The sequence below is a fragment of the Phocoena phocoena genome, chromosome 5, assembly GCF_963924675.1.
Source record: "Phocoena phocoena chromosome 5, mPhoPho1.1, whole genome shotgun sequence".
Taxonomy (NCBI): Eukaryota; Metazoa; Chordata; class Mammalia; order Artiodactyla; family Phocoenidae; genus Phocoena; species Phocoena phocoena.
In genome coordinates, this window is record NC_089223.1 from 50,748,411 (window position 1) to 50,775,791 (window position 27,381).

At 41.9% G+C, this 27,381-nt stretch overlaps 2 protein-coding genes across 3 annotated transcripts in view; both read right to left on the reverse strand.

The window, feature by feature from the left end:
• The window catches only part of RUFY3 (RUN and FYVE domain containing 3), an 82,712-nt gene extending 77,163 nt beyond the window's left edge, over positions 1-5,549 (reverse strand). The window contains exon 1 of one of the 2 annotated variants that reach the window (XM_065878259.1): positions 5,195-5,352. Coding sequence is in view for 1 of the 2 variants with exons in the window: in XM_065878256.1 (XP_065734328.1) it covers positions 5,195-5,549 (355 nt within the window). In the remaining variant the exon portion in view is untranslated. Of the gene's footprint in view, positions 1-5,194 lie in introns of both variants that reach the window. The other variant, XM_065878256.1, reaches the window with a different exon arrangement.
• Positions 5,550-24,767: 19,218 nt separating this feature from the next.
• Positions 24,768-26,401, reverse strand: UTP3 (UTP3 small subunit processome component). Its single transcript, XM_065878098.1, has one exon. The coding sequence runs from the start codon at positions 26,239-26,241 to the stop codon at positions 24,829-24,831; it is 1,413 nt and encodes a 470-aa protein (XP_065734170.1). The 5' UTR covers positions 26,242-26,401; the 3' UTR covers positions 24,768-24,828.
• Between the last annotated feature and the right edge of the window lie 980 nt (positions 26,402-27,381).

A 27,381-nucleotide genomic window follows, 5' to 3' on the forward strand; every position in this document is an offset into this window, starting at 1 on the left:
GAACCTAAAATTGATTTTCTCCTCTTAAATACACATTCCTGGGTTCATATGTAAATGAGAACACTCATTCCCCACATCATGGACTCTTAAAGAGCATCCATGAGAAACAGTGAATGCTTCTAGAAGCCTCATTCTCTGCACTTTCCAGGGCTCAACCAAGGCATTCACTGTTAAGTATACTCAACTTTGACGTGGGTAGTCACTGTAATGCTTCCAGTCCTTCCCAAGGCCTGTTTCCCCCTTCTTTCTATTCCTTTCCTAGCTCTCCTATCTCAAAATAGCACATACAAATACAGAAAGAAAGCTGCTACTTTGTGAGTGGACTCTTTTTTGGTACACTGCTGTATTTGGGAGAGAAAAGACAAGGGCAGAGATGTGGGCTATTTGTATGGCATTGCTTTAAATATAAATGTTTGTGGTAGCTCTGAGAGTTGAAAGAGGAAAGGAACTGTCAATAGAAGCTGATAACCGTGCAAATGGCAGGGGTGCCTCTTCCCTCCAACACCAAGGAGAAGCCATCTCTTGTCCATTCTGTCCACTCACAAGACGACTTCTAAAGTTAGGATGGAAAAGGAAGGCATTAGGTGTTACTGAGCAAGGGCTGGTGTGCCCTTGGCACAGAAAGCCAAACTCTGATAGCAGGTGTTTGCGGCAAAGTAAGGGTGTATTTGCAGGGCGCCAAGCAAGTAGAATGGGCAGCTCATGCTCAAAAGACCCGAACTCCCGGATGGCTTTCAGGCAAGGGTTTTTAAAGACAGTTTTAGAGGAGAGGGTCGTAGGATGCGTGATCAGCTCATGGACCTTTTTCTGATTGGTTGGTGGTGAGGTAACAGGCTGATGTTTCAGGAATCTCAAACTTCTGGTTCCAACCAGTCTGGGATCTACCTTGCTTGTGGTCAGCATGTAGTGGCCATCGTCCACCTGGATGGGGGTCTTAGTCTCTACAGAGCAACTCAAAGATATGCATCAGGGGCTTCCCTGGTGGCGCAGTGGTTGAGAATCTGCCTGCTAGTGCAGGGGACACAGGTTCAAGCCCTGGTCTGGGAGGATCCCACATGCTGCAGAGCAACTGGGCCCGTGGGCCACAACTACTGAGCCTGCGCGTCTGGAGCCTGTGCTCCACAACAGGAGAGGCCACGATAGTGAGAGGCCCACACACCGCAATGAAGAGTGGCCCCTACTTGCCACAACTAGAGAAAGCCATCGCACAGAAACGAAGACTCAACACAGCAAAAATAAAAATAAAAAATAAAAAATCACAAAGAACTGAAGTAATCTGCTGATTCATAAATCTAAATATTCATTAAAAAAGATATGCATCAGATTGTTATCTATATCCCCTCAGGAGAAACCAGGAGTCCTGTGACACTACTGTCCTCTTCACTGACTGCTTGTATCTGCTCTTTGGAAGGCAGGGAAGGCCTAGGAGTCTAAAGCCTTTTTTTCTACAAACAAGAAATGGGACTTTTGTACTTGGGAAAGTCCCACAGGGTCCTGCTTGGTTTCAATGCCCCCTTTACTTTGATACTCCTCAATCCTGAGGGGAACAGGTATGGGACAAGAAAGGAAATAGAGTTGTTGTTTTTTTTAATATAAATTTATTTATTTTGGCTACGTTGGGTCTTCGTTGCTGTGCGCGGGCTTTCTCTAGTTGCGGTGAGTGGGTGCTACTCTTTGTTGCGGTGTGCGGGGCTTCTCATTGTCGTGGCTTCTCTTGTTGTGGAGCACGGGCTCTAGGCGGGCAGGCTTCAGTAGTTGTGGCACGTGGGCTCAGCAGTTGTGGCTTGCAGGCTCTAGAGTTCAGTCTCAGTAGCTGTGGTGCACAGGCTCAGTTGCTCCACAGCATGTGGGACCTTCCTGGGCCAGGGCTTGAACCCGTGTCCCTTGCATTGGCAGGCAAATTCTTAACCACTGCGCCACCAGGGAAGCCCGGAAATAGAGTTTTGAATAGAGAGGTTAATCATAAACTTGGCAGAACTCAGTTTTAGGGGGACTTGGTTTCAAAAGTATTGGACCATGGCATGCAATTAGCTCCTTCTTAGAGAGTTGATGAGAAATTGGAATGGACGGTCATACACCAAGGGAGAAATGGCCCCACGATATATGAACACATACATCTCTGTGAATGCACGCAAAAGTTCTGGAAGAAAACTCACCAAACTCAAAAGTGGTAGTCTCTGATAATAAATTGTGGTGGTGATGGGGGGTGGGGGAGAGGAGGGTTTGGGGGCCCACAAAGAGGAAAGTCACTTTGTGCTCAATGTACTTTTGCATTATGAAACATTTAAATAGTGAGAACAGATCCATGTGCTATTTGTAATTTTTACTTTAAAAATAAAGGCATGGTAGAAATTTGAGATTTAACAGCTAGGAGCATACAAATTTAGCAGATTACCAGCACTCAGAGTCAGAGAGTGACATAATCCAACAAGGCACATCAGAAACCTTTTATATTGCATTTAAGCTCGCTGCATGTTTCATGGACATTATATCCTGCAAGATTTTACACTGAAACCTTACATGTCATGAACCCTGAAAGGTTTAGGCTACCTCCTCTGCACACATTTTTGCTGTTCTTCATCGGTGTCATTTATAACAAATCTTCTAAACTCAAATGTAAAGGTTAATTTTAAAATCTCTGAGTACAGTCAAGACTTCTAAAATGAAGAGATAATAATGCCTTAATAAACAGTCTATCAAAATGATTATATATTATACACTTTTGGCAAGTACATCAGCGAGAGTTAAAAATTCAGTGTTGAGGAGGCAAATGTTCATTAGCTGTTGAGGCTGAGTCTAAGTACTGCCCTGCTAACTGAAATGAGAAGTCTTTGAAAAACTGTTGGTCTCAGGTTGCTCAAATGAGTCATCAGGACAACCCGAGTTCTGATATCCAGGTACATCATATAAAGCAATATTGCACTGACTCTACAGAGCAGCAACAAGGAAGTATTTTTATTAATATCCAGAGAATTCCTTTTTGCAAGTATGTGTGTTCTAAAGTACATATAAAAATAACAGGTAAAAATAAAAACAGTACAAAACAAAAACTACTTTAAGTCAATTTTATAGTTGAATAAAATAAGTATCAGTGATCTTTGACAATATGAACTGTCCTCAGTGACTGGTCTTTAAAAACAGTGTAAGTGGGACACGTGTATTTTCCCAGTAAATTTTCTGAGTACTTACACACCAATAAACTATTTCAGAAATTAAAGACCAGGACGAACTATTAGAACTTTATATGCTAACAAATCATGCCATACATCTGCTACTGTTGTAAGGTAAGGACCAAGGGATCACAGTCACGAAACTTTAGCTTTAAGTTCTCCATTGCTGATCTTGATCATGCTAAGGCCCCAATTTTCAGACAATACATAAAAATAAATAAAGTCAACCCTTAATATGACGAAGGAATCAAATAAATCACCTGAAATTCAGATAATTCCCATAACTGATACTGGCCAACAGTTGAAAAAATTTTCTATATCACAACTTCTACCACAACTGTTACACAGAGTTATGAAGAAGTGAGAGGAGGGTCTTCTTCATCCTATAATGACTGGTTAATAAGCAGATTACACAAAAATAGAAATTCTTAGGAAGAAAAAGAGAGGCTGTGCTTAAAGAACAAAGTAGAAAGCAGATGCCTTAGAAAATGAAAAGCAGTGTTGCGAATATTCTTATCTTAACCTCCTCTGCTTATCAAAAGACTCATTTCTGACATTATTAGACACTCTCTTTTGGAAATTAGCAGATTACCGCAACAAACTATGACTTTACTAAGACTCTAGGTCTATGGTCAGTGTTGGCCCCCATTCTAGGTAAGTAATAAAGAGAAGCTAACAAAGGACTACCTCCAGCTGAATCCAATGGACCCTAATCTAGGGAGGAACCATCCAATCACAGTTTTGGACGTCTGCTATTCACTTAAAGAACATGGGCTCGGTAGGCAAAGAATCTGGATCAACTTCATTCTTTTTCTCACACTGTTACTTAGGGCAAATCACTTAATCACATTGATCCTCAGCTTCCTCACCTGAAAAAGTGGCACATCTGGCTTACAGAGATGTGACGATTAACTATGATAATCACAGCACATGCACATAGAAAGTATTCAACTAATGTTAACCTTTTTCTAGGGGACGGATCAGGGGCAGAAAAGGCAAAGTCAGGGTTTCTTGGCAGTGCAGAACAGTTAAAAGGTTTGCTTTCGTGCTAAACAAGAAAACTCTAGCTGTGTCTCAGAGAGAGACATAAAGAGGCAGATTGATCGATTGATTCCCTCTTCACCTTAGGCAAATTTCCCTTTTCAGAACTCCTACAGCAAAGTATTAGGCATTTATATCATGCCTTGTATCTTCAGTCACATTTTCATACTCTAAGATCTTGTCTTTTTAAACCAGACTTAATATTCTTCAAGTCTTTTATACACATTGCCTACTCTAGGGCCCCGCTCACAGCAGGTTGCAATAGACATTTGTTGACTGATACAGCACAAAGTGCGGTGCGCTGCATTTAGAGGACTCCGGTGATAGGGCTTTTAAAAGGTGGAGGCCTCTTCCTGTCAAACGATATTATCCTGGGAAGTGCCCTCCTAAAGCCACACTTTCCCTTCTCGTCATCTCGCGCACAGTTCCTGATTTCTCTTCCCATTGTGGGGGGCGGATATGTGATATTTACGGGTGTGGAGTGAACGCTAGTAAAAAATTTAGTGGTCCAACCGAGGCCACGCGGGCGGCGGCGGCGCAGCAGCCACACCTATCGGCCGCAGCGGCGCTGGGAGCCCGCAGAAGGCGGGACAGCTGGGCTGCCGGGTCTCCGGACGCCGCCCCCTCCTCCACTCCTTCAGGGAGGGCTCCCACCGGAGACCCGGGGCTGGGACCCGGCGAGCACGTGGGAGGCTGGCGAGGACGAGTGCCCGGCCCGGGAGGAGAGAGGAGGCCGGGCGGGAGCCTGCGGCCTTGGGAGACTAGGAGGTAAACAGTCCGGCGCCCGGACCGCGGCCGCCCCCCTGCGCCCCCGGATGGGAGCTTCCTGAGAGCCGCCCCCAGCGCCCAGTCTCCCCGTTGGCTCGGGGCCCTGCTCAGCTTCGGGGAGCCAGCAGGAGGCGGATTTCTGCGGAGCCAGACTGGCCCTTCCCGGCCGAGGCCCCCCTTCCCCACCGGCATCCCCCTTCCCGGCCGCTACTCACGGTGTTTGCCGCCGCCGCCGCCGCCGCCGCCGCTCGGGTAGTTCAGCAGCAGGAAGGGCAGCGGGGAGCCCGGCGACGGCGGGGTCCTCCAGGCGCGCTGTTGCTGCGGCGGCGGGCGCGCTACGAAGCCGGCGCCTCCATCGCCCGGGTAGAGCAGGAAGAAGGGGGCAGCCACCGGCGAGCCGGGCTCCGATTGCCCCGCGGGGGAGGCCAGCGGCGGCCCCGCCTCGTCCTCTCGGTCCGCGCCCCCGGCTGGAGTGCGGCGCGGCTCCTCCAGCCGCTGCTTCCCGCCCCTCGCCGGCTCCTCGCTGCAACTTTCCGCGCCGGCAGTGGGCGGCGGCGAGGTCTCAGCCATGCTCGTTCCTTCCTTCGCCGCCGCCTCCGACTCGCACCCGGGCCTGGGAAGGGGAGCAGAGGGTCACGGCGCGGAGCCGCCGCCCCGTCCCGTCCGCGCCACCGCCACCTTTCTCCTTGGCTACGGGCCGGCGTCTGGGCTCTGCCGTTCCGTGTACTGCCCGCCCCGCCGGGGTCCGAGCCAGCTGAAGGGACGGCCCCGCCCGACGGCGCGGCCTCCCTACCGGCCGCCTCCTCCCGCCTGCCCCTCCCGCCCCGGCCCCCAGCCTGCGGCGCGGCTCCCCTAGGGGGCGGCCTCCTCCTCTTCCCACTTCCCACCTTCCGCTCGGCTCCGGCGGCGCTGAGCTCCCTCCCGACCCTGGGGGAGGGTACGGTGCCCAGTAACTGGTCCTTACCGGACCCCGGCACGGCCCTCCTAAGCGGTCAGGTGTGTTTACCCCCCGGTGCTTGAACGGTGGGAGACCTGGCCAAATATCTAGCGGCGCTTTTCTGTGCAACCGCCCAGCTTCATCGGTAGCACGGAGGCACAAAGATCTGGGTTGAAAAGGCGAAAGCTAATTTTAAAAAGAACCCTGCTCCCCCCACCCCTCCCGTATTAAACTGTACCCTATGCCTTGCATACACTATAACCGTTCATTCACGGTTTTGATTTATGAGCTTTTTATGTGAGACACCAGAGGTGGGTGTCTTCCTTCCCCCACCTCTTTTGTTCTCTGTCATGTGCCCTGTATAGAAATCTTGTATTTGCTCTGACTTTAACTCCCTGGTTTTCCGGGGTTCCGCGTGCGCATGAATACGTTTTAAACCAAACAGCTTAGAATTTATATGACAGGCGTCTGTTACAGGGCGACAGTTTTCACTTTCATAGTGCCTGTGTCTCACTAGTAATTGGCCCCTGTTGCTTTATTTTGAATATTTGAATCGACGATTACTGATCCAGTAATGCCCATAAGTAAACATTTCCTACTATAATAGAGACAATTTCCAGTTACTATCGTTATTCCTTAACTCTAGATTCTATGAACGTGCCCTCGTATTTCCTAGGTGATTAGCTTTGTGTTCGGGTTGCAAAATGCTGGCATGGAATCCATGTTGACTCATAATTAAAAATCACTGTTGTGTAATATTTTGAACACCTGCTTTTCCTTCTTTCTCTGGTCTGTCTTTCCCTCTGTAGAGGAAGTTATGCTTCTCTGAAAGGAAAAGTAAACCTTTTTTTTGTTGTTATTCTCTGGAAATAACTCTTGAAATTACAAGAAATTACTGTGACACATCTAATACTATCTTTCACCAAGTCTTTTAAACAAAACATATTTTAAAAGGAGATGTTCACAAGAAGCTAACTTCAAGGAGTCAGAAAATTTCTTAGTAGTTTTTCAGTTTCTGGCATTTCCCTGACCTGTTGATTCCAGTGCTACAGCCTACTTGAATAAGTTATTTGTTCTCTGAGCCTGGATTCCTGTTCTGGAATAGGGGAAAATAATTATTATTAGCTATGTATTATCATTTTAGTAAAACAACATATAACTTACAGTAATAAAAACAGAATTGCTGGGGGGAGCTCTTTCATCATGTCTTTAGCATTTTGGAATTTTGTTGGGTCTTTTCAGTCTCTGTAAGGGCGAGAGTCTTGATAAAAAAACATACTTGCCTTTTAGGAATTACAAGCTGTATAATACCTTGAAGAGAAAACCTAAAACATTACAGATATATGATTTTAATACCCAACCTTAACTGGATCTTTTTTTTTTTTTAGACTGAAGTATAGTTGATTTACAATGTGTTAATTTCTGCGGGATAGCAAAGTGATTCCTTAACTGGCCCTTTTACCTTGTTTTGGCATGCAGAAATTTCTAGGCATCATTGTATTCTTGTCAGGTTCCTTCACACAGGTGTTCTGAAATTTTTCAGTAAAGAATTTAACAAGAATGTACACTTATTCCATTGTAGGTAGAAGAAAAGAAAACAGACTCCACACAAATCACTCTTGAGGACGGGCAGTAAAAGCCAAGGGAGTCACCAAGTTAACAAAGTATAAAATGTCTAGTTTAAATCACCAGATTTCTCCTTTCTAGTTATCCATGTTACCTACAGGTATTAGAAACATTGACATGCTGTGGAATCTTGCAGTATACTGGGGTTTTTGTGCCTCTTTACTTTTAAAACAGTTCTGTTTATGCTTTATGTCATTAAGTGGCAGTGCAATGAATATAGAAAATCAACTGAAATATGAGCCCTTTAACATTTACAGGCAAGGCTATTTATGGGCATTTTCTTTAAAAGTGGATGATACTCCAAGTTCCTAGTTTCTTATGCTTTTAGCTTTTGGATCAATATTATAATCACAGCTCTACATAAGCTTTAGTGACATAAAGGGCTGATTCAACTGCTACATACATTTAGGGACGCTAAGATTCAAAACACAAGCCTAACCATGCTGCTCCTTTATGAAAATGCACAGAGCATCTGCCTATACTGTTTTAAAGGGATGAAATCCAAGCCACTGTAAGAATCAAATACTATTAATTTTCCTGTAAAATAAAGCAAGAGGTGTTTTTCTACTTTATTTGCATTTTGTTTTTAGTTTTTCATGTTTGGTTGGGTTTTTTTTTTTGCGGTATGCGGGCCTCTCACTGTTGCGGCCTCTCCCGTTGCGGAGCACAGGCTCCGGACGCGCAGGCTCAGCGGCCATGGCTCACTGGCCCAGCGCCTCCGCGGCACGTGGGATCCTCCCGGACCAGGGCACGAACCCATGTCGCCTGCACCGGCGGACTCTCAACCACTGCGCCACCAGGGAAGGCCTCATGTTTGGTTTTTTGAAACCCTTAGGGGATCTTAAGGATGGACACTTAGAATATATTACAAACTTTTAAAATATCAATGTCATGGATGTACTTTTAGCCTAAGCTTCTTAGAACTGTGATCAGATAAAAGATACCGCTTGGGAAGGGATGAGATTCTTTTTCAGATTTCAGTTGTCTTAAATTTATTGAGACTTATTTTGTGGCTTAGCACGTGATCTATCCTGGAGAATGTTACATGTGCACTTGAAAAGTGTGTATTCTGCTGTTTTTGTATGGAATGTTCTATAAATAGCTATTAAGTTCATCTGGTCTAACGTGTGATTTAAGGCCAGTATTTCCTTATTGATTTTCTGTGTGGAGGATCTGTCCATTGATGTAAGTGGGGTGTTAAAGTCCCCTACGATTATTATATTACTGTCAATTTTTCACTCTATGTTTGTTGATATTTGCATTATATGTATCTAGGTGCTCCTATGTTGGGTGCATACATATTTACAATTGTTACATCTTCTTGTTGGATTGATTCCTTTATCATACTAAATGTCCTTCTTTGTCTCTTGTTACAGTCTTCATTTTAAAGTCTATTTTGTCTGATATAAGTATTGCTACCCCAACTTTCTTTTCGTTTCCATTTGAATGGAATACCTTTTCCATTCACATACTTTTTCAGTCTATGTATGTGAGATATTTTCTTTCATGATATTTATTTATTTATATTTTATTTTATTTTTTTGAATTTTATCTTATTTTTTTACACAGTGGGTTCTTACTAGTCACCCATTTTATACACATCAGTGTATACATGTCAATCCCAATTCATCACACCACCATCCCCACCCCCCGCGGCTTTCTCCCCTTGGTGTCCATACGTTTGTTCTCTACATTTGTGTCTCAACTTCTGTCCTGCAAACCGGTTCATCTGTACCATTTTTCTAGGCTCCACATACATGCGTTATATACGATATTTGTTTTTCTCTTTCTGACTTATTTCACTCTGTGCGACAGTCTCTAGATCCATCCACATCTCAACAAATGACCCAATTTTGTTCCTTTTTATGGCTGAGTAATATTCCATTGTATATATGTACCACAACTTCTTTATCCATTCGTCTGTCAATGGGCATTTAGGTTGCTTCCATGTCCTGGCTATTGTAAATAGTGCTGCAGTGAACATTGGGGTGCATGTGTCTTTTTGAATTATGGTTTTCTCTGGGAATATGCCCAGTAGTGGGATTGCTGGATCAGATGGTACTTCTATCTTTATTTTTTTAAGGAACCTCCATACTGTTCTCCATAGTGGCTGTATCAATGTACATTCCCACCAACAGGGCAAGAGTGTTCCCTTTTCTCCACACCCTCTCCAGCATTTGTTGTTTGTAGATTTTCAGATGATGCCCATTCTAACTGGGGTGAGGTGATACCTCATTGTAGTTTTGATTCCCATTTCTCTAATAATTAGTGATGTTGAGCAGCTTTCCATGTGCTTCTTGGCCATCTGTATGTCTTCTTTGGAGAAATGTCTGTTTAGGTCTTCTGCCCATTTTTGGATTGGGTTGTTTGTTTCTTTAATATTGGCCTGCATGAACTGTTTATATATTTTGGAGATTAATCCTTTGTCCGTTGATTCATTTGCAAACATTTTCTCCCATTCTGAGGGTTGTCTTTTCGTCTTGTTTATGGTTTCCTTTGCTGTGCAAAAGCTTTTAAGTTTCATTAGGTCCCATTTGTTTATTTTTTTTATTATTTTTGTTTTTATTTCCTTTACTCTAGGAGGTGGATCAAAAAAGATCTTGCTGTGATTTATGTCAAAGAATATTCTTCCTATGTTTACCTCTAAGAGTTTTATAGTGTCTGGTCTTAAATTTAGGTCTCAAATCCATTTTGAGTTTATTTTTGTGTATGGTGTTTGGGAGTCTTCTAATTTCATTCTTTTACATGTAGCTGTCCAGTTTTCCCAGCACCACTTATTGAAGAGAGTGTCTTTTCTCCACTGTATATCCTTGCCTCCTTTGTCATAGATTAGTTGACCATAGGTGCGTGAGTTTATCTCTGGGCTCTCTATCTTGTTCCATTGATCTATGTGTCTGTTTTTATACCAGTACCATATTGTCTTGATTACTGTAGCTTTGTAGTATAGTCTGAAGTCAGGGAGTCTGATTCCTCCCGCTCCGTTTTTTTCCCTCAAGACTGCTTTGGCTATTCGGGGTCTTTTGTGTCTCTATACAAATTTTAAGATTTTTTGTTCTAGTTCTGTAAAAAATGCCATTGGTAATTTGATAGGAATTGCATTGAATCTGTAAATTGCTTTGGATAGTATAGTCATTTTCACAATATTGATTCTTCCAATCCAATAACATGTTATATCTCTCCATCTGTTGGTATCATCTTTAATTTCTTCCATCAGTGTCTTATTGTTTTCTGCATACAGGTCTTTTGTCTCCCTAGGTAGGTTTATTCTTAGGTATTTTATTCTTTTTGTTGCAGTGGTAAATGGGAGTGTTTCCTTAATTTCTCTTTCAGATTTTTCATCATCAGTATATAGGAATGCAAGAGATTTCTGTGCATTACTTTTGTATCCTGCTACTTTACCAAATTCATTGATTAGCTCTAGTAGTTTTCTGGTGGCATTTTTAGGATTCTCTATGTATAGTATCATGTCATCTGCAAACAGTGACTGTTTTACTTCTTCTTTTCCAATTTGTATTCCTTTTATTTCTTTTTCTTCTCCGATTGCTGTGGTTAGGACTTCCAAAACTATGTTGAATAATAGTGATGAGAGTGGACATCCTTGTCTTGTTCCTGATCTTAGAGGAAATGCTTTCAGTTTTTCACCATTGAGAATGGTGTTTGCTGTGCGTTTGTTGTATATGGCCTTTATTATGTTGAGGTAGCTTCCCTCTATGTCCAATTTTTGGAAAGTTTTTATCATAAAACTTGTTGAATTTTGTCAAAAGCTTTTTCTGCATCTATTGAGATGATCATATGGTTTTTATTTTTCAATTTGTTAATATGGTGTATCACATTGATTGATTTGCATATATTGAAGAATCCTTGCATCCCTGGGATAAATGCCACTTGATCATGGTGTATGATCCTTTTAATGTGTTGTTGGATTCTGTTTGCTAGTATTTTGTTGAGGAGTTTTGCATCTATATTCATCAGTGATATTGGTCTGTAATTTTGTTTTTTTGTAGTATCTTTGTCTGGTTTTGGTATCAGGGTGATGGTGGCCTCATAAAATGAGTTTAGGAGTGTTCCTTCCTCTGCAGTTTTTTGGAAGTGTTTGAGAAGGATAGGTGTTAGCTCTTCTCTAAATGTTTGATAGAATTCACCTGTGAAGCCGTCTGGTCCTAGACTTTTGTTGTTTGTTGGAAGATTTTTAATCACAGTTTAAATTTCATTACTTGTGATTGGTCTGTTCATATTTTCTGTTTCTTCCTGGCTCAGTCTTGGAAGGTTATACCTTTCTAAGAATTTGTCCATTTATTCCAGGTTGTCCATTTTATTGCCATCGAGTTGCTTGTAGTAGTCTCTTAGGATGCTTTGTATTTCTGCAGTGTTTGTTGTAACTTCTCCTTTTTCATTTCTAATTTTATTGATTTGAGTCCTCTCCCTCTTTTTCTTGATGAGTCTGGCTAATGGTTTATCAATTTTGTTTATCTTCTCAAAGAACCAGCTTTTAGTTTTATTGATCTTTGCTATTGTTTTCTTTGTTTCTGTTTCATTTATTTCTGCTCTGATCTTTATGATTTCTTTCCTTCTGCTAACTTTGGCTTTTGTTTGTTCTTCTTTCTCTAGTTCCTTTAGGTGTAAGGTTAGATTGTTTATTTGAGATTTTTCTTGTTTCTTGAAGTAGGCTTGTATAGCTATAAACTTCCCTCTTAGAACTGCTTTTGCTGCATCCCATGGGTTTTGGATCGTCGTGGTTTCATTGTCATTTGTCTCCAGGTATTTTTTGATTTCCTCTTTCATTTCTTCAGTGATCTCTTGGTTATTTAGTATTGTTTAGTCTCCATGTGTTTGTGTTTTTTACATTTTTCTCCTTGTAATTTATTTCTAATCTCAAAGCGTTGTGGTCAGAAAAGATGCTTGATATGATTTCAGTTTTCTTAAATTAACTGAGGCTTGATTTGTGACCCAAGATGTGATCTATCCCAGAGAATGTTCCTTGCGCACTAGAGAAGAAAGTGTAATCTGCTGTTTTTGGATGGAATGTCCTATAAATATCAATTAAATCTATTTGGTCTATTGTGTCATTTAAAGCTTGTGTTTCCTTATTTATTTTCATTTTGGATAATCTGTCCATTGGTGTAAGTGAGGTGTTAAAGTCCCCCACTATTATTGTGTTACTGTTGATTTCCTCTTTTAGAGCTGTTAGCAGTTGCTTTATGTATTGAGGTGCTCTTATGTTGGGTGCATATATGTTTATAGCTGTTATATCTTCTTCTTGGATTGATCCCTTGATCATTATGTAGTGTCCTTCCTTGTCTTTTGTCAGATTCTTTATTTTAAAGTCTATTTTATCTGATGCGAGTATTGCTACTCCAGCTTTCTTCTGATTTCCATTTGCAATGAATATCTTTTTCCATCCCCTCACTTTCAGTCTGTATGTGTCCCTAGGTCTGAAGTGGGTCTCTTGTAGACAGCATATCTATGGGTCTTGTTTTTGTATCCATTCAGCAAGCCTGTGTCTTTTGGTTGGAGCATTTAATCCATTCACGTTTAAGGTCATTATTTATATGTATGTTCCTATGACCATTTTCTTAATTGTTTTGGGTTTGTTTTTGTAGGTCCTTTTCTTCTCTTGTGTTTCCCACTTAGAGAAGTTCCTTTAGCATTTGTTATTGAGCTGGTTTGTTGGTGCTGATTTCTGTTACCTTTTGCTTGTCTGTAAAGCTTTTGATTTCTCCATCGAATCTGAATGAGATCCTTGCCGGGTAGGGTAATCCTGGTTGTAGGTTCTTCCCTTTCATCACTGTAAGTATATCATGCCACTCCCTTCTGGCTTGTTGAGTGACTGCTGAGAAATCAGCTGTTAACCTTATGGGAGTTCCCTTGTATGTTATTTGTTGTTTTTCCCTTGCTGCTTTCAGTAATTTTTCTCTGTCTTTAATTTTTGCCAATTTCATTACTATGTGTCTCGGCATGTTTCTCCTTGGGTTTATCCTGTATAGGACTCACTGTGCTTCCTGGACTTGGGTGGCTATTTCCTTTCCCATGTTAGGTAAATTTTCGACTATAGTCTCTTCAAATATTGTCTCTGGTCCTTTCTCTCTCTCTTCTTCTGGGACCCCTATAATGCGAATGTTGTTGTGCTTAATGTTGTCCCAGGGGTCTCTTAGGCTATCTCCATTTCTTTTCATTCTTTTTTCTTTATTCTGTTCCACAGCAGTGAATTCCACTATTCTGTCTTCCAGGTCACTTATCCGTTCTTCTGCCTCAGTTATTCTGCTATTGATTCCTTCTAGTGTAGTTTTCACTTCAGTTATTGTATTGTTCATCTGTGTTTTTTTTTTTGGGGGGGTTGGTACGCGGACCTCTCACTGTTGTGGCCTCTCCTGTTGTGGAGCACAGGCTCCGGATGCGCAAGCTCAGGGGCCATGGGCCTAGCTGCTCCGCAGCATGTGGGATCTTCCTGGACCGGGGCACGAACCCATGTCCCCTGCATTGGCAGGCGGACTCTCAACCGGCAGGCGGACTCTCAATCACTGTGCCACCAGGGAAGCCCCATCTGTTTGTTTGTTCTTTAATTCTTCTAGGTCTTTGTTAAACATTTCTTGCATCTTCTCAGTCTTTGCCTCCATTCTTTCCTAGGTCCTGGGTCATCTTCACTATCATTATTCTGAATTCTGGAAGGTTGCCTATCTCCACTTCATTTAGTTGTTTTCTGGGGTTTTATCTTGTTCCTTCATCTGGTACATAGCCCTCTGAGTTTTTATCTTGTCTCTCTGTGAATGTGGTTTTTGTTCCACAGGCTGCAGGATTGTAGTTCTTCTTGCTTCTGCTCTCTGCCCTCTGGTGGATGAGGCTATCTAAGAGGCTTGTGTAAGTTTCCTGATGGGAGGGACTGGTGGTGGGTAGAGCTGACTGTTGCTCTGGTGGGCAGAGCTCAGTAAAACTTTAATCCGCTTGACTGCTGATGGGTGGGGCTGGGTTCCCTCCCTCTTTGTTGTTTGGCCTGAGGCAACCCAACACTGGAGCCTACCTGGGCTCTTTGGTGGGGCTAATGACAGACTCTGGGAGGTCTCACACCAAGGAGTACTTCCCAGAACTTTTGCAGCTAGTGTCCTTGTCCTCACGGTGAGACACAGCCACCCTCCACATCTGCAGGAGACCCTCCAACACTAGGAGGTAGGTCTGGTTCAGTCTCCCCTGGTGTCACTACTCCTTCTACTGGGTCTCGATGCGCACACCACTTTGTGTGTGCCCTCCAAGAGTGGAGTCTCTGTTTCCCCCAGTCCCGTTGAAGTCCTGCAATCAAATCCCACTAGGCTTCAAAGTCTGATTCTCTAGGAATTCCTCCTCCCGTTGCTGAACCCCCAGGTTGGGAAGCCTGACGTGGGGCTCAGAACCTTCACTCCAGTGGGTGGAGTGGTATAAGTGTTCTCCAGTCTGTGAGTCACCCACCCAGCAGTTATGGGATTTGATTTTACTGTGATTGCGCCCCTCCTACCGTCTCATTGTGGCTTCTCCTTTGTCTTTGGATGTGGGGTATCTTTTGTGGTGAGTTCCAATGTCTTCCTGTCGATGATTGTCCAGCAGCTGGTTGTGATTCTCGTGTTCTCATAAGAGGGAGTGAGAGTATGTCCTTTTACTCCACCATCTTGCTTCCTCTCCCTGTATTTTTTATATTTCTAGTAGTAGACTTTTCTTTTTGGCTTAGAGAATTTCCTTTAACGTTTCTTTTAAAGCTGGTTTAGTGGTGCTGAACTCTTTTAGCTATTCATTGTCTGTTAAATTCTATCTCTCTTTCAAGTCTGAATGATAACTTTGCTGGGTAGACTATTCTTGGTTGTAGTTTTTTTCCTTCTGGCTTGCAAAGTTTTTGTTGAAAAGTCAGTTTATAGCTATAGCCTTATGGAAGTTCCCTTGTATGTAACTAGTTGCTTTTCTCTTGCTGCTTTTAAGATTCTCTCTTTATCTTTAATTTTTGGCATTTTAATTTTAATGTGCCTTTGTGTGGACCTCTTTGGGTTCATCTTGTTTGAGACTCTGTGCTTCCTGGACCTGAATATCTGTTTGCTTACCCAGGTTGGGGTAGTTTTCAACTATTATTTCTTCAAATAAGTTCTCTGCCCCTTTCTCTTTCTCCTCTCCTTCTGGGATCCCTATAATGGAAATGTTAGTATGCTTGATGTTGTCCCAGAGGTTTCTTAAAATATCCTCATTTTTTAAAATTCTTTTTTCTGTTCAGCTTAGGCAGTTTCCACTACTCTGTCTTCCAGATTACTGATCCATTTCTCTGTATCATCTAATCTACTGTTGTTGATTTCTTCTAGTGTATTTTTAAATTTCAGTTACTCTATTCTTCAGCTCTGTTTGGTTCCTGTTTATGTTTTCTAACTCTTTGTTGAAGTTCTCACTGTGTTCATCCGTTCTCCTCCCCAGTTCAGTGAGCGTCTTTATGGTCTTACCTAGAACCCTTTATCAGGTTGATTGCTTATCTCTACTTCATTTAGTTCTTTTTCTGAGGTCATGCCTCTTTGTTCGGAACATATGCCTCTGTCTCCTCATTTTGCTCAATTCTCTATGTTTATTTCTATGTGTCAGTAGGTTGGTTACACTTCCTATTCTTATTGTTATTTTATTTTTGGCCATGCAGTGCATGTTGTGGGATCTTAGTTCCCTGACCAGGGATTAAACCTGGGTCACAGCAGTGAAAGTGCCGAATTCCAACCACTAGATCACCAAGGAACTCCCTACGTTTCCTGATCTTAGAGAAGTAGCCTTGTGTAAAAGAAATCCTATGGGGCCCATCAGCATGCTACCCTCTGGTCATCAGAGCTATATGCTCTAGGGGTGCCCCCCAATATGGGCTGTGTGTGCCCTTCTTTTGTGGTGGGGCTGACTACTGTGGGTGTGCTGGTTGGAGGAGCTGACCCCTGGCCCAGTTGGCTGCAAGGCTGTGCCTTATGCTGTAGCTGCTGTGGCCTGCTGTGAGGCAGGACTGGGTCCCCGGTGCTAATAAACTTCAGGGAGGATTCCAGGGTGGAACTTATCAGCAATGCTGTTAGCACAGTAGAATGAGCTCCCCCAAAATGGCTACTGCCAACATCTTCACCTCCAAGGGGAGTCCCAGTTGCCTCCTGCCTCACCAAGAGGCTCTCCAAGATCACCAGTTTGGTCCAGGCTTATTTCAGAGTACTACCTCTCTGCTGGGACTTGGAACATGTGAGATTTTGCAAGTGCCCTTTAAGAGTCAAGTCTGTTTCCTATAGCCCTCTGGCTCTCCTGAACATATGCCCTGCTGGTTTTCAAAGCCAGAAGTGCTGAGGGCTTGTCTTCCTGGTGCATGACAACCAGGCTGGGGAGCTTGATGTGATGCTCAGCCTCCTCACACTTTGGGGAAGGACCTCTATGATTAAAATATTCCTCTTGTTTGTGGGTCACCAGATTCGGGGGGTATGGGTCCTGACTATACTGCCTCTCCACCCTTCCTACCCATCTCGTGATTCCTTCTTTATGTATTTAGTTGTGGAAAATCTTTTCTGCTAGTCTTCAGGTTGTTCTCATAGGTTGCTGCTCTGTAATTAGTTGAAATTTTGGTATGTCTGTCAGAGAAGGTGAGTTCAGGGTCTTCCTACTTTTAACATCTGGCCACCTCTCTTATGAGCACTACTCTTAATGCAATACTCTTATTAAGAGTACAATGCACTCTAAAGAAATATATTTAGCTTAAGCTATATATATATATATATATATTTTAAATTTATTTATTTAATTTATTTATTTTTAGCTGTGTTGGGTCTTCATTGCTGCACGTGGGCTTTCTCTGGTTGCAACGTGTGGGGGGTACTCGTCATTGCCGTGTGTAGGCTTCTCATTGTGGTGGCTTCTCTTGTTGTGGAGCACGGGCTCTAGACACGTGGGCTGCAGTAGTTGTGGTGTGTGGGCTCAGTAGTTGTGGCTCGTGGGCTCTAGAGCACAGGCTCAGTAGTTGTGGCACCCAGGGTTAGTTGCTCTGTGGCATGTGGGATCTTCTGGACCAGGGATCGAACCTGTGTTCCCTGCACTGGCAGGCGGATTCTTAACCACTGTGCCACCAGGGAAGTCCCCTTAAGCAATATATTTAATCAAGATCAAACAATGGCACTTTTCTTTGGGTGGTAGAAATATGGATGTATTTTTCCAATTTTCTATTTTTCTGCATTTGCAAGTAGTCTGTAATGAATGTGTTACCTTTATAATAGAAAATAAAACATGTTGAAGGACTATTTTGATGAATAGTTTGATAATTATATCTTTTTTTATTACGTTATATCTTTTTAATGAAGATCTACTAACAGCAAAGTTGTTTTCCTTGTGTATACTATGGAGTAGAACTCAAGAGGCCTACCCTAGAGGAGCTTATCATATTTTGTGTCTATTTAGAGTTTTAATATCTTAATAGAATTGCTGAAGCTACTTCATTGTTTGCTTTTGCTGACCGCCTATGACTTTGTCCACACTTTGTTCCAATTTTCATGCTTTTTTTTTCAGATTTTCTTCTAAATTTCTCTCAAATCTGTCCCTGAATTTGTCCTCTTTGCTTTAATTGAAATTTTCATCTTTTCTTGCCTGTGTTATTGCAAAGGACTCCTACCTGGTTTTCATGCCTCTATTTTTAATCTATTCTAACTCCATTGCTCTACAGCAGCTAGAATGAGTAACTTAATCTTCTGAACGTTGATTTAATTATGTCACACTTATTCTTGAAAACCCTGGTTGCCTTCCCTATACCTGGTATACAATCTAAGCTCCTTAAGATCATTCCTGATCTAGCCCCTCCCCACTTTGCTGATATTATTTTCCTACGCTTGCTTCACCCTTGTTGGCGCTGGATAAACTTTAACATGTTTGACATTCCTTATATTGCCACACCCACTCTTCCCTCAAGATTTCACTCAAACAGATCTTCTCTGGCCTCCTTAAGTAGAGAGGTACATGCCTCTTTGGAGGTCCCATAGCATGCTAACTAGGGCAGTTAATTGCTCCAACTGTGTCTGTCTCTTCTACCAGAGTGTCTACACCCAAAGTTGACATCTTTGAGTTTCTCCTTTTTCAATGCACAACACATTTACTCCTTTAATAGTTCTCATGCCCCTACCTCCTCCCGCCACCCACGTACCTTTTTATTAACAATTCCTTTCCTCTTCCTAAAATCTTATCAAAATTCTTTGATCCTGTGGCCATCAGAGACCTTGAATAGAAGTGATTCAGAAAATTTGGACTGAATATGAAGTTTAAGGAATAAACATTTGGCTGCAGTCTCTCTTTTTGTGTATGTTCAAGCATGATATGCTTAGAAACTTAAGTATGTTTAAAAGCTCGCTGAATAAATATAAATAATTCTAGGTGCTAATAAAATTTTCTTTACTCTTCTACTTTGAATAATCCCCTTACCTACCAATGATTAAGATGATCCCCATATATATATATATTTATTTATTTATTTATGTATGCCATATAAAGCAATGCTTAAGGGTAAAAGGAACAGTCCCCTAAAGTTTCCTATGAAGTCCAAGTATTCCAGGCTTCAGAGAGTCCAGGAACCCAATGACATGGTATGTAAAATGTTGTGATCATGTCATAGGGAAGAACAAATCTAACTCCATATTGGGTCTGTTTCTTTTACTTTACCTTTGTATTCTATTGCTTTTGCCATTAGAATGTTACCTATAGCCTGAAATATACAGGATAGCTCATTTTCGAGTCTCCGACCTTTAAAGGTATAACACTTTTGGGATTTCCCTTGTGGTCCAGTGGTTAAGACTCTGCTTTCCAGTGCAGGGTGTGTGTGTTCAGTCCCTGGTTGGGGAACTAAGATCCCACATGCTGTGGGGTGCGGCCAAAAATTTAAAAAAAAAAAAAAGGTTTGACACTTTTCCATTCATATAGAGATAAAAAGTTACAGAACAGAGAATAACATTTGTCTTGTTGCAGGTTTACAGGAACTTAGTGACCTGATCTATGTGGATAGTTGCAAAAACAAAGGAATCTGACACCAAGAAGCGTGTAACAACCAACTACACCCCCTCCCTTTTTAGTGTAAAAGCCCGAATTCTAACTTGGGTAAGATAGTTCTCTGGACACCCTTAGTCTGCTGGCTTTCCAAATAAAGTTACTATTCCTTGCCCCAATAACTCCTCTCTTGATTTATTGGCCTGTCGTGTGATGAGCAGTACAAGCTTGGACTTCGTAACAATTAGGCCTATGTTATTGTTCTGAGGGGAAGGTCCATTGCTTTCATCAGGTTGTCATGGGGCTACTCTAGAGTTTTTGTAGTCTCATGGTAAATAATACCACATCATATTTCATTCTTGTAATTAATTTCATTCACATGCCTATGTTATAAACAAATAGAACCTAAAAAGCTGTGTGCTCAGAGCAGTGTTTCCCAACGTGTTTTATAGAGCTTCTGGATAAACATTCTCTGAAGTGTCTCTTAAAAATACACATCCCTGGGTCTACACCAGGCCAGCTAAATAATAAGTTGTGGAGGTAGGGCACAAGAATTTGCATTTTAAACTTACCAATGGATCCTTAGGCATTCTGGTTTAAGAACCAGTATGATAAAACCAAGGAGAAAATGAACTCTTTCAAGGGGAGAAAATTAGTTTTGTTTTTATTTATTTTTTAAATGGATTAATAGTAACTAACACGAAACACTTACTCCCTGCCAGGTGCTGTCCTAAATGTATGTTATATGGTTTAACTATTTAAATGGCTATAACAATCATATATTATTCAGTGTGAGGAAATTGAGACACAGAGAGGTAAATAGACCAAAGACACATAGTAAGTGGTAAAAGTGGGATTTAAACTCTGTCTTGGCTCCAGAGGTCAAGCTCCTAATTGCTACCCTATATAGTTTCACTTAAGAGAGAATATTTTTATTAGTTTCCTGCAGGTTTTTTGTTTTGTTTTATAGTTATAAAAAGTGTTGATTCTTAATATTTATTATTATTCAAAGCTTCACTTTGAAGCAAATATTAAAAAATCAGTTTTTCTTCCCAAATGAATAGCTGAAAGAATACGTATGAAAGAAAACATTTTCTGGAACACATAGTTAAAACAACGACATCAAATTAAAAACTTTGATATGACACTGAGCAAAATTTAAAACACTTTAACATTTGTTGATGTGGGTGGTGTTAAATTTTCTATACTGTTTCTGCATTTAAACTTGTGATGGCAAACCACAAATGTTTTAAAAAGAATCAATATTTGAAATGATTTTTAAAACTCTGACTTATTACCTGAAGCAGTATTCAGTTTAAATGATTTGGAACTGTAGTTGAATCCTACATGATGTTTTTGGATCATCTACTATTCAGAAAGTGGTACGTGTTCATCATTGTGATCCCTGAGATGTAAATTGTACTGATTTTCACCCTTCCTGAATTATTTTGGTAATGTTAACTTATATTACCATATTAAAATTCTTTTACTTCATACAACCAGCAAGGAAAAATAAGCGACTCTACTCCTCAGATATATCAAATATTTTCTGTATCGGATATGTGAATACAATTATTCACATTACTTAAGCTAGTTTTTATATTTAAAAATCACAAAAAGTAATTTCCCAGTTTGCCAAAAGTTTTGACTATTAAAGTCTGACAAATTTATTTCCACACAAAAATTAAAGGGATATGATTATTTTATTAACTCCTTCATAAGTAAGAATATAGGTGAGAAATTATGGCTTACAGAATTGACTAGCCCAAAGCCAGTCAGCTGATTTAGTGGCAGAGTAAGTTACTGCATCACTAATTTGATATTTTCTCCTACTTTAATTTTTAATATTTTGTATTTTCAATAGCTGCCCATAGCTTAACATGCTGACATAAAACTAACAGGTTGTTGCTTTGTATTGATGCCTGACACCAGTAATCTACTTTATTGGAACTCTTATCCATGTGAACTCTCCTGAGTTCACAAAGTGAGTCTCTATGAAAAATGATCATACTGAATAGTTAACAATTTATTATTCATGTGTTAGGACAGTATCCAGCACATCTCAGTGCTCTTTAAATGTTTTTTAAGTAAATACAAAATTTGGAAGATGTAAACATTAAATCCAGTAGTTTCTCTGTTACTTCGTTTACTGTTAATTCACCTCAGGCAAAGCCACTTTTTATGTTTATAAAATAGGATAGTACCATCTAGATCCTAGCTATTACAAAATGAATTAATATTTGTAGTGTTGTGAGGTCTCTAAAGGAATATGTGATACATCTGGAGAAATATGACTTAACTTTTTCCACTTTCCTTGATGGAAGATTTTTCTTCCTTTAAAACATTTTTTTTTCCTTGGCACAACTTTATATGTGGCAGAAATTCGACGTAGAACATTAAATACCTTCAACCTCTAACTTCATTTCCTTGTTTTTGTCCTGTCCCAGATTTTCCATATCCCTTTATGTGCTCAGTTACCCAGTGCTCCCATCTTGTTCCAAACTTAGAATATTAATTTCTTAAGCATTTTTACATATACGACTATATTTTATTCTCTATGTTCCTGCAATGCATAGGAATCACTACACTATTAGCTATGTGTTGAGCATCTGTATGTCACATGTGGATGCTCACAACCTGTGATAAGAGCCAACACTGGGCGTTCCCTGGTGGTCCAGTGGTTGGTGGGACTCTGAGCTTTCACTGCCGAGGGCCCGGGTTCGATCCCTGGTTGGGGAGCTAAGATCCCACAAGCCACACAGCGTGTCAAAAAAAAAAAAAAAAAAAAGCCAAAGCCAACACTTATTAGGTGTTTGCTGTGTAACAGGCATTGTTCTAAGTGCATTACATATATTAATTCACTTTATCCTCATAATAATTCTATGAAGTAGGTACTACTACTACTATCCCCAGTTCAGATGAAAAAACTGAGGAAGAGAGATCAAGTAACTTGCCCCTAGTCACAGGTACTAATTGATGAAACTGGGGTAGGAATCTGGGTGAAGCCTGCTCTTCAATCAGAAAAACTCGAGTTTTCCACCTGTGTGTTTCTCCTTTACTGTCACACTATTACAACTCACAACACTTCTGACACCATGTTTCCCCTACCAAGCAATTCTCTGCAACACCAGCTGGGTGTCCTACAATTTAACCAACTCTGACAGTCTACCTGGAGGTAGCGTCAGATCCCACAGGTTAAGGGCTCGGTCCCAAAAGACTGCCCCTAGTCCACTTTAGATACCAATCACAAGTCCAGGTTGTTATCTGTGCTTCTGACCGATGGACTTTAAGTCTCAGGTTCCCATAACTCCCACCTTGGGTTTGATTAATTTGCTAGAGTGGCTCACAGAACTCAGGGAAAGACTTATGTTTACACTTTATTAAAGAACATGATGAAAAATATAGATGAACAGCTAGATAAAGTACATAGGGTGAAGACTGGGAGGATCCCCAGCACAGGAGCTGCTGTCCCCATGGAGTAGGGTGCATCACCCTCCCAGTATGAGGATGTGTTCACCATCCTGGAAGGTCCCCAAACCCCATAATATCAGGATTTTGTGGAGGCCTCCTCACATAGACATGACCAATTATTAACTCCATCTCTAGCTTCTCTCCCCTCTCTGAAGAACGGGGGTCTGGGGCTGAAAATTCCAAGCTTCTAATCACAGCTTGGTCTTTCTGGTGACCGGCCAGGAGCTCACTTAGAGTCACCTTATTAGAACAAATGCTGTTCCCACTGTTCCTACTACTTAGGAATTTACAAGGGTTTTAGGAGTTCTATGCCAGAAACCAATATATATATATTTTCTATTGTCTCACAGCTCTTAACCACTGTTATATGTATATACCTATACCCAAGGTAGGTATAGTACCATATAGCTGAAGAAAATGAGTCAGAGATCAAGTATAACTCAAAATCAACCTAGTAAGTTAACTCCAAAACCTGTACTTTCTTACTATATCAGAAAAGGAAGTATAGGATATGGCTCTTAAGCCAGAAAGGCTAGGCTGAAATCCTGGTTCTACCACTTAATAGCTATATGACCTTGAGAAAGTTACTTCTCTTTGCCAGTTTCTTCATCCTTAAAATATGGATAATAGAATTTACTACATAAGAGTTGTGAGGAATAAGGATATAAATAAAATGCTTACAAAAGTACCTTTGCACTCAATATAAACTTTTATTTCTAACTTTCCTTTTTTATTTATAAGAAAATAATCTGGCATGTGCGCTACTCTGGCAGCAGTTGTAAGCCAGAAGTTAAAAGAATGAAGGCTCAAATTAAGCTGGCTCGGGTCCAAATCCCAAGCCTATGTCCTTTAGGAAGTTAACCTCCGGGAATTTCAGCATCCTCATCTCTGACGGAAGAGAACAGTACCACTGCACAAACTTGTGGTAAATGTTTTAATAATAAATATTAACCACTGCCCATCTCTGCATTTCCAGCAGCTAGCACAATGTTTAATGAATAAACAGTGACATAGGTAAGATGTCCTTTGTGCTTTCCTTCACTAGTCCTCTCATTTTCTCCCTGGCATCATCCTAAAAATTTTTAAGTTCACCATCTCATCTTTTCCCTACTGTAAAGACCAGAATAACTATAAAGAAAAATGTAATTTTGTTACCACCTTTAGTTACCACTTACCCAGTAGTAATCATACCAGATTTTCAGCAAGTGTACAAAGAGCACCCACCAGTACAGAAGGGGAAATGGAATTTTTATCTTACCACATTAAGGACTATTAAAAAATATTCACATTTAATGTAATTAAGGCATATCTCTTTCTGTTTTTAACCAAGTTCCTCTTCAGTCCTAAGCTTGTACCACAATAAAATGTACAAAATCCATAAGTTTACAGTAGACTCATTATTAACAAGTATGCTGCTCGAGAATTATACTTTAGGTAAATGAAATGTCAGAACTACATTATAGCCTGTCTTACAAATAAGATGATTGCCAAAGGTGCATTCTCTTCACTTTATGTGAAAAATTATAAAAGTACTATAAGTTTGATTGTTGCTCCACAACTAGCTGTGGAATTTCCCTAGGCTACTATTTGACAGAATGTTGGAGAACTTTTTTCATCACCATCTCTCTTCCCACGCACCCTCATATTGTTCCCGCAGTTCTTAGTATGATCTGATTCCAAATTAAAACACAAATAAATTAAGCAGTAACCCAAGCAATTTTCTCTATTGACAGACTTTGAAAAATTTACGGTTAGGTATTAAATATTAATAATCATGTCACCAGTTAAAAATAAAAATTTATTGATCCAAAATTATTGCCAAAAAACTTAAGCTAAGCAAAAACTTTATTTAAGCTTAATGCTCTTTTTAACCCCTGCACGAATGCCAGATAGTTCACCACTATAACGTTGCTCTTCTCTACGAACTTCACGAACCTGGCCTCTTCTGCGAATTTTGGCTCTTCTGAACTTCTCCCGGTGTTTCACTCTGGGATTCCGATCAATCTTCTTTCTCCTAGGTGTAAGCCCCCTATTTTTAGCAATCTGATAAGTAATGGCTCTCTTTGCATTTTGAACTTCAAGAGCCTGTTCTTCAGTACTATCTTCTTTCTTTCTCTTCAATTTTTGTCCGTCTTCTATTTTTTTATAGTATTTCAGTGCAGCTTCATCAAAATCAGAATCATCAGAAAGGTCTGTAACAGCGGAGGCAGCAACAGCAGAAACAGATTTTGGCTTGGCCTTTGTGGATTTTGCTTTTAGATTCAGTTCTGCCTTTCCAGCATCATCTTTAAGTGTGAGCAGATGACGAATCTCAGAGGACAGCTTCTGATCCACAAATGACAGCTTGTTGATCAAATTTCGGTAGGTAACAAGCCTTTCTATGACAGGATGTCCATGTGCAGGGACTCTCCTAGCTTTCAGGATCAGATAAAAACTGATGTTGGAGCAGTAGTTCAAATAGAGGTTGTATTTGGTCCTCAGGTATTGGCTTCCTTTTCCAGGTGGAATGATCTTTTGCTCCACCAACTGTAGCAATGGCTCCAGCTCATCCTTCACCTCTGTCAACTTAACTTTCAGGTCATCTATCAGCTCCAAGAGCTCTGGCGATTCCTTTCGCAGCATCTTCAGCTTCTCTCTCACTGAAACTTTCGCCAAATCCTTCACGACCCGTGTCTCAACCTCATTTACCCGAGGTACTGGTTTTGCAAAGGCCTCCACCCAGGTAACTCCAAAATCGTCCTCTTGCAGAGCTTGGGCTAAACGCCGCTGAATGAGCTGTGCCTCCTCTTCCTCCTCTCTTTCCTCTTCCTCTACTTCTTGTTGACTCTGCCGGCCTCGGGACTTGGAACCATAGTCCGTGTCGTAGTAAAGTTTTTTCCTCTGACCCCACGACAAACTGGGATCCACCGAGGCCTCAGCCTCACTCTGCATGGAGCTCCCACTATCATCATCGTCATCCTCCTCATTCCCCGCGCTCTCTTCATCTTCATCGTCCTCATCGGCGATATCTAGGGCAAGAACCTCCTCCTCATCGCCATCCTCCTCGGCCCCACTCTCCACTTCGCTCCATCCCTTAGCCAAGGCAGCCCGAGATCGGGCCTCATGGAAATCATCTACCTTATCTTGGTAGTAGCTGGAGTCCGCTGGTGAGGGTGGAGATTCCAAATTGTCATCATTTTCGTCCGCTGGGTCACGACCTGCCTTAGCTCGCACAGCTGCCCACTTGGCCGCTCCGCGCCGCCGGGATCTCCCCACCATAGCTCGCGGTCTCAGCTTCTACAGCGACGTCTGGATTTCGGTCACTTCTGACTTCCGCGCACGAGCCACGCGCTCCAGCAACAAGCCTCTATAACAGCCACGCGCGTCTGCGGGCACTCCAGTAGGATGCAGGAGTTTCCACCTCCTTCCGGCCCCCAGGATGCTCGCAGTGTGGCGTTTGAACCAGGACTTCCGGTTGGTCCTTCAGGCCTTTCCGTGTAGGAACAATAGGTATAGGAAGTTCAGTTCCGTAGAGCCCTTTAACCCAGTTCTTACTCTCGCGAGGCTGGGCGTCTCTAGGGGGATGGCCTGGTGAACCGCGAGGTGATGTCGCCGTGACCATTGGAGGGCGCTTTACCTTCACGCCTAGGAGAGATCCCGGGGCGGTGTGGTGAGTTGTCCTGTGCCCGTACCGGTTGTCACCGGCCTGGAGCCGAGTCCAAGTGTAGAAGATTTCCTTGTTTACTGGAATTGTTTTATCTTCTCTGCCTATCCGTCTGGAAGTTAATCAGGTTACTGTTGTCTCCGCAACGTCCAAATATGACATTTCTGGGCCCCGTAGCCTGAGGCGGCAGCGGCGCCACTGCGCTCTGGAATCCTGGCGCGGGCGTCCGGGAAAGCGCAGGCCGGGCCGCCGGGCGGGTGGTAGCCCGCCTCCAGCTCCCTTTACGCAGGGCTCGGTGAATTCATGGGATTTGTGTCCCTGAGGAGTTTCTGAGGGGTGACGGTGGGAAGGCAGAGCCGCGCTCTACAGTTTGCCTCTTTCCGAGGAGCTCAAGTAGGCTGCAGAAGGCACCGCGATTTCTCTGCCTTTTAGTGGAAGAGGTTCATTCTTCAAGATATTTTGGAAATGGCACATTTTAACTCTCAAGGGCGGACGCTTCATGAATTGTTCAACATTTAATAAGCACAGGGCAGCGTGCTAGGCTTTGGGAGAACAATGGTGGGCGAAAGCAGACGCTGTTCCTGGTGGAACTTATGGTCTAGCTGGGGCCACGTGTTAATCAAGTCATCATGCAAAACGTGCCTGATTATAATTGGGGTGAGTACAGGGAACACTTGTCCTGTGTTACCCAGCTGCTGAAAATACTCAACCTGCCTTTTTACATCGCTTTTTGTACACGCCATCCATCCCCCTTT

What these genes read in the sequence shown, in the direction of transcription:
- UTP3 (XM_065878098.1), bottom strand. Translation starts at nt 26,241, where the DNA reads ATGGTGGGGAGATCCCGGCGGCGCGGAGCGGCCAAGTGGGCAGCTGTG.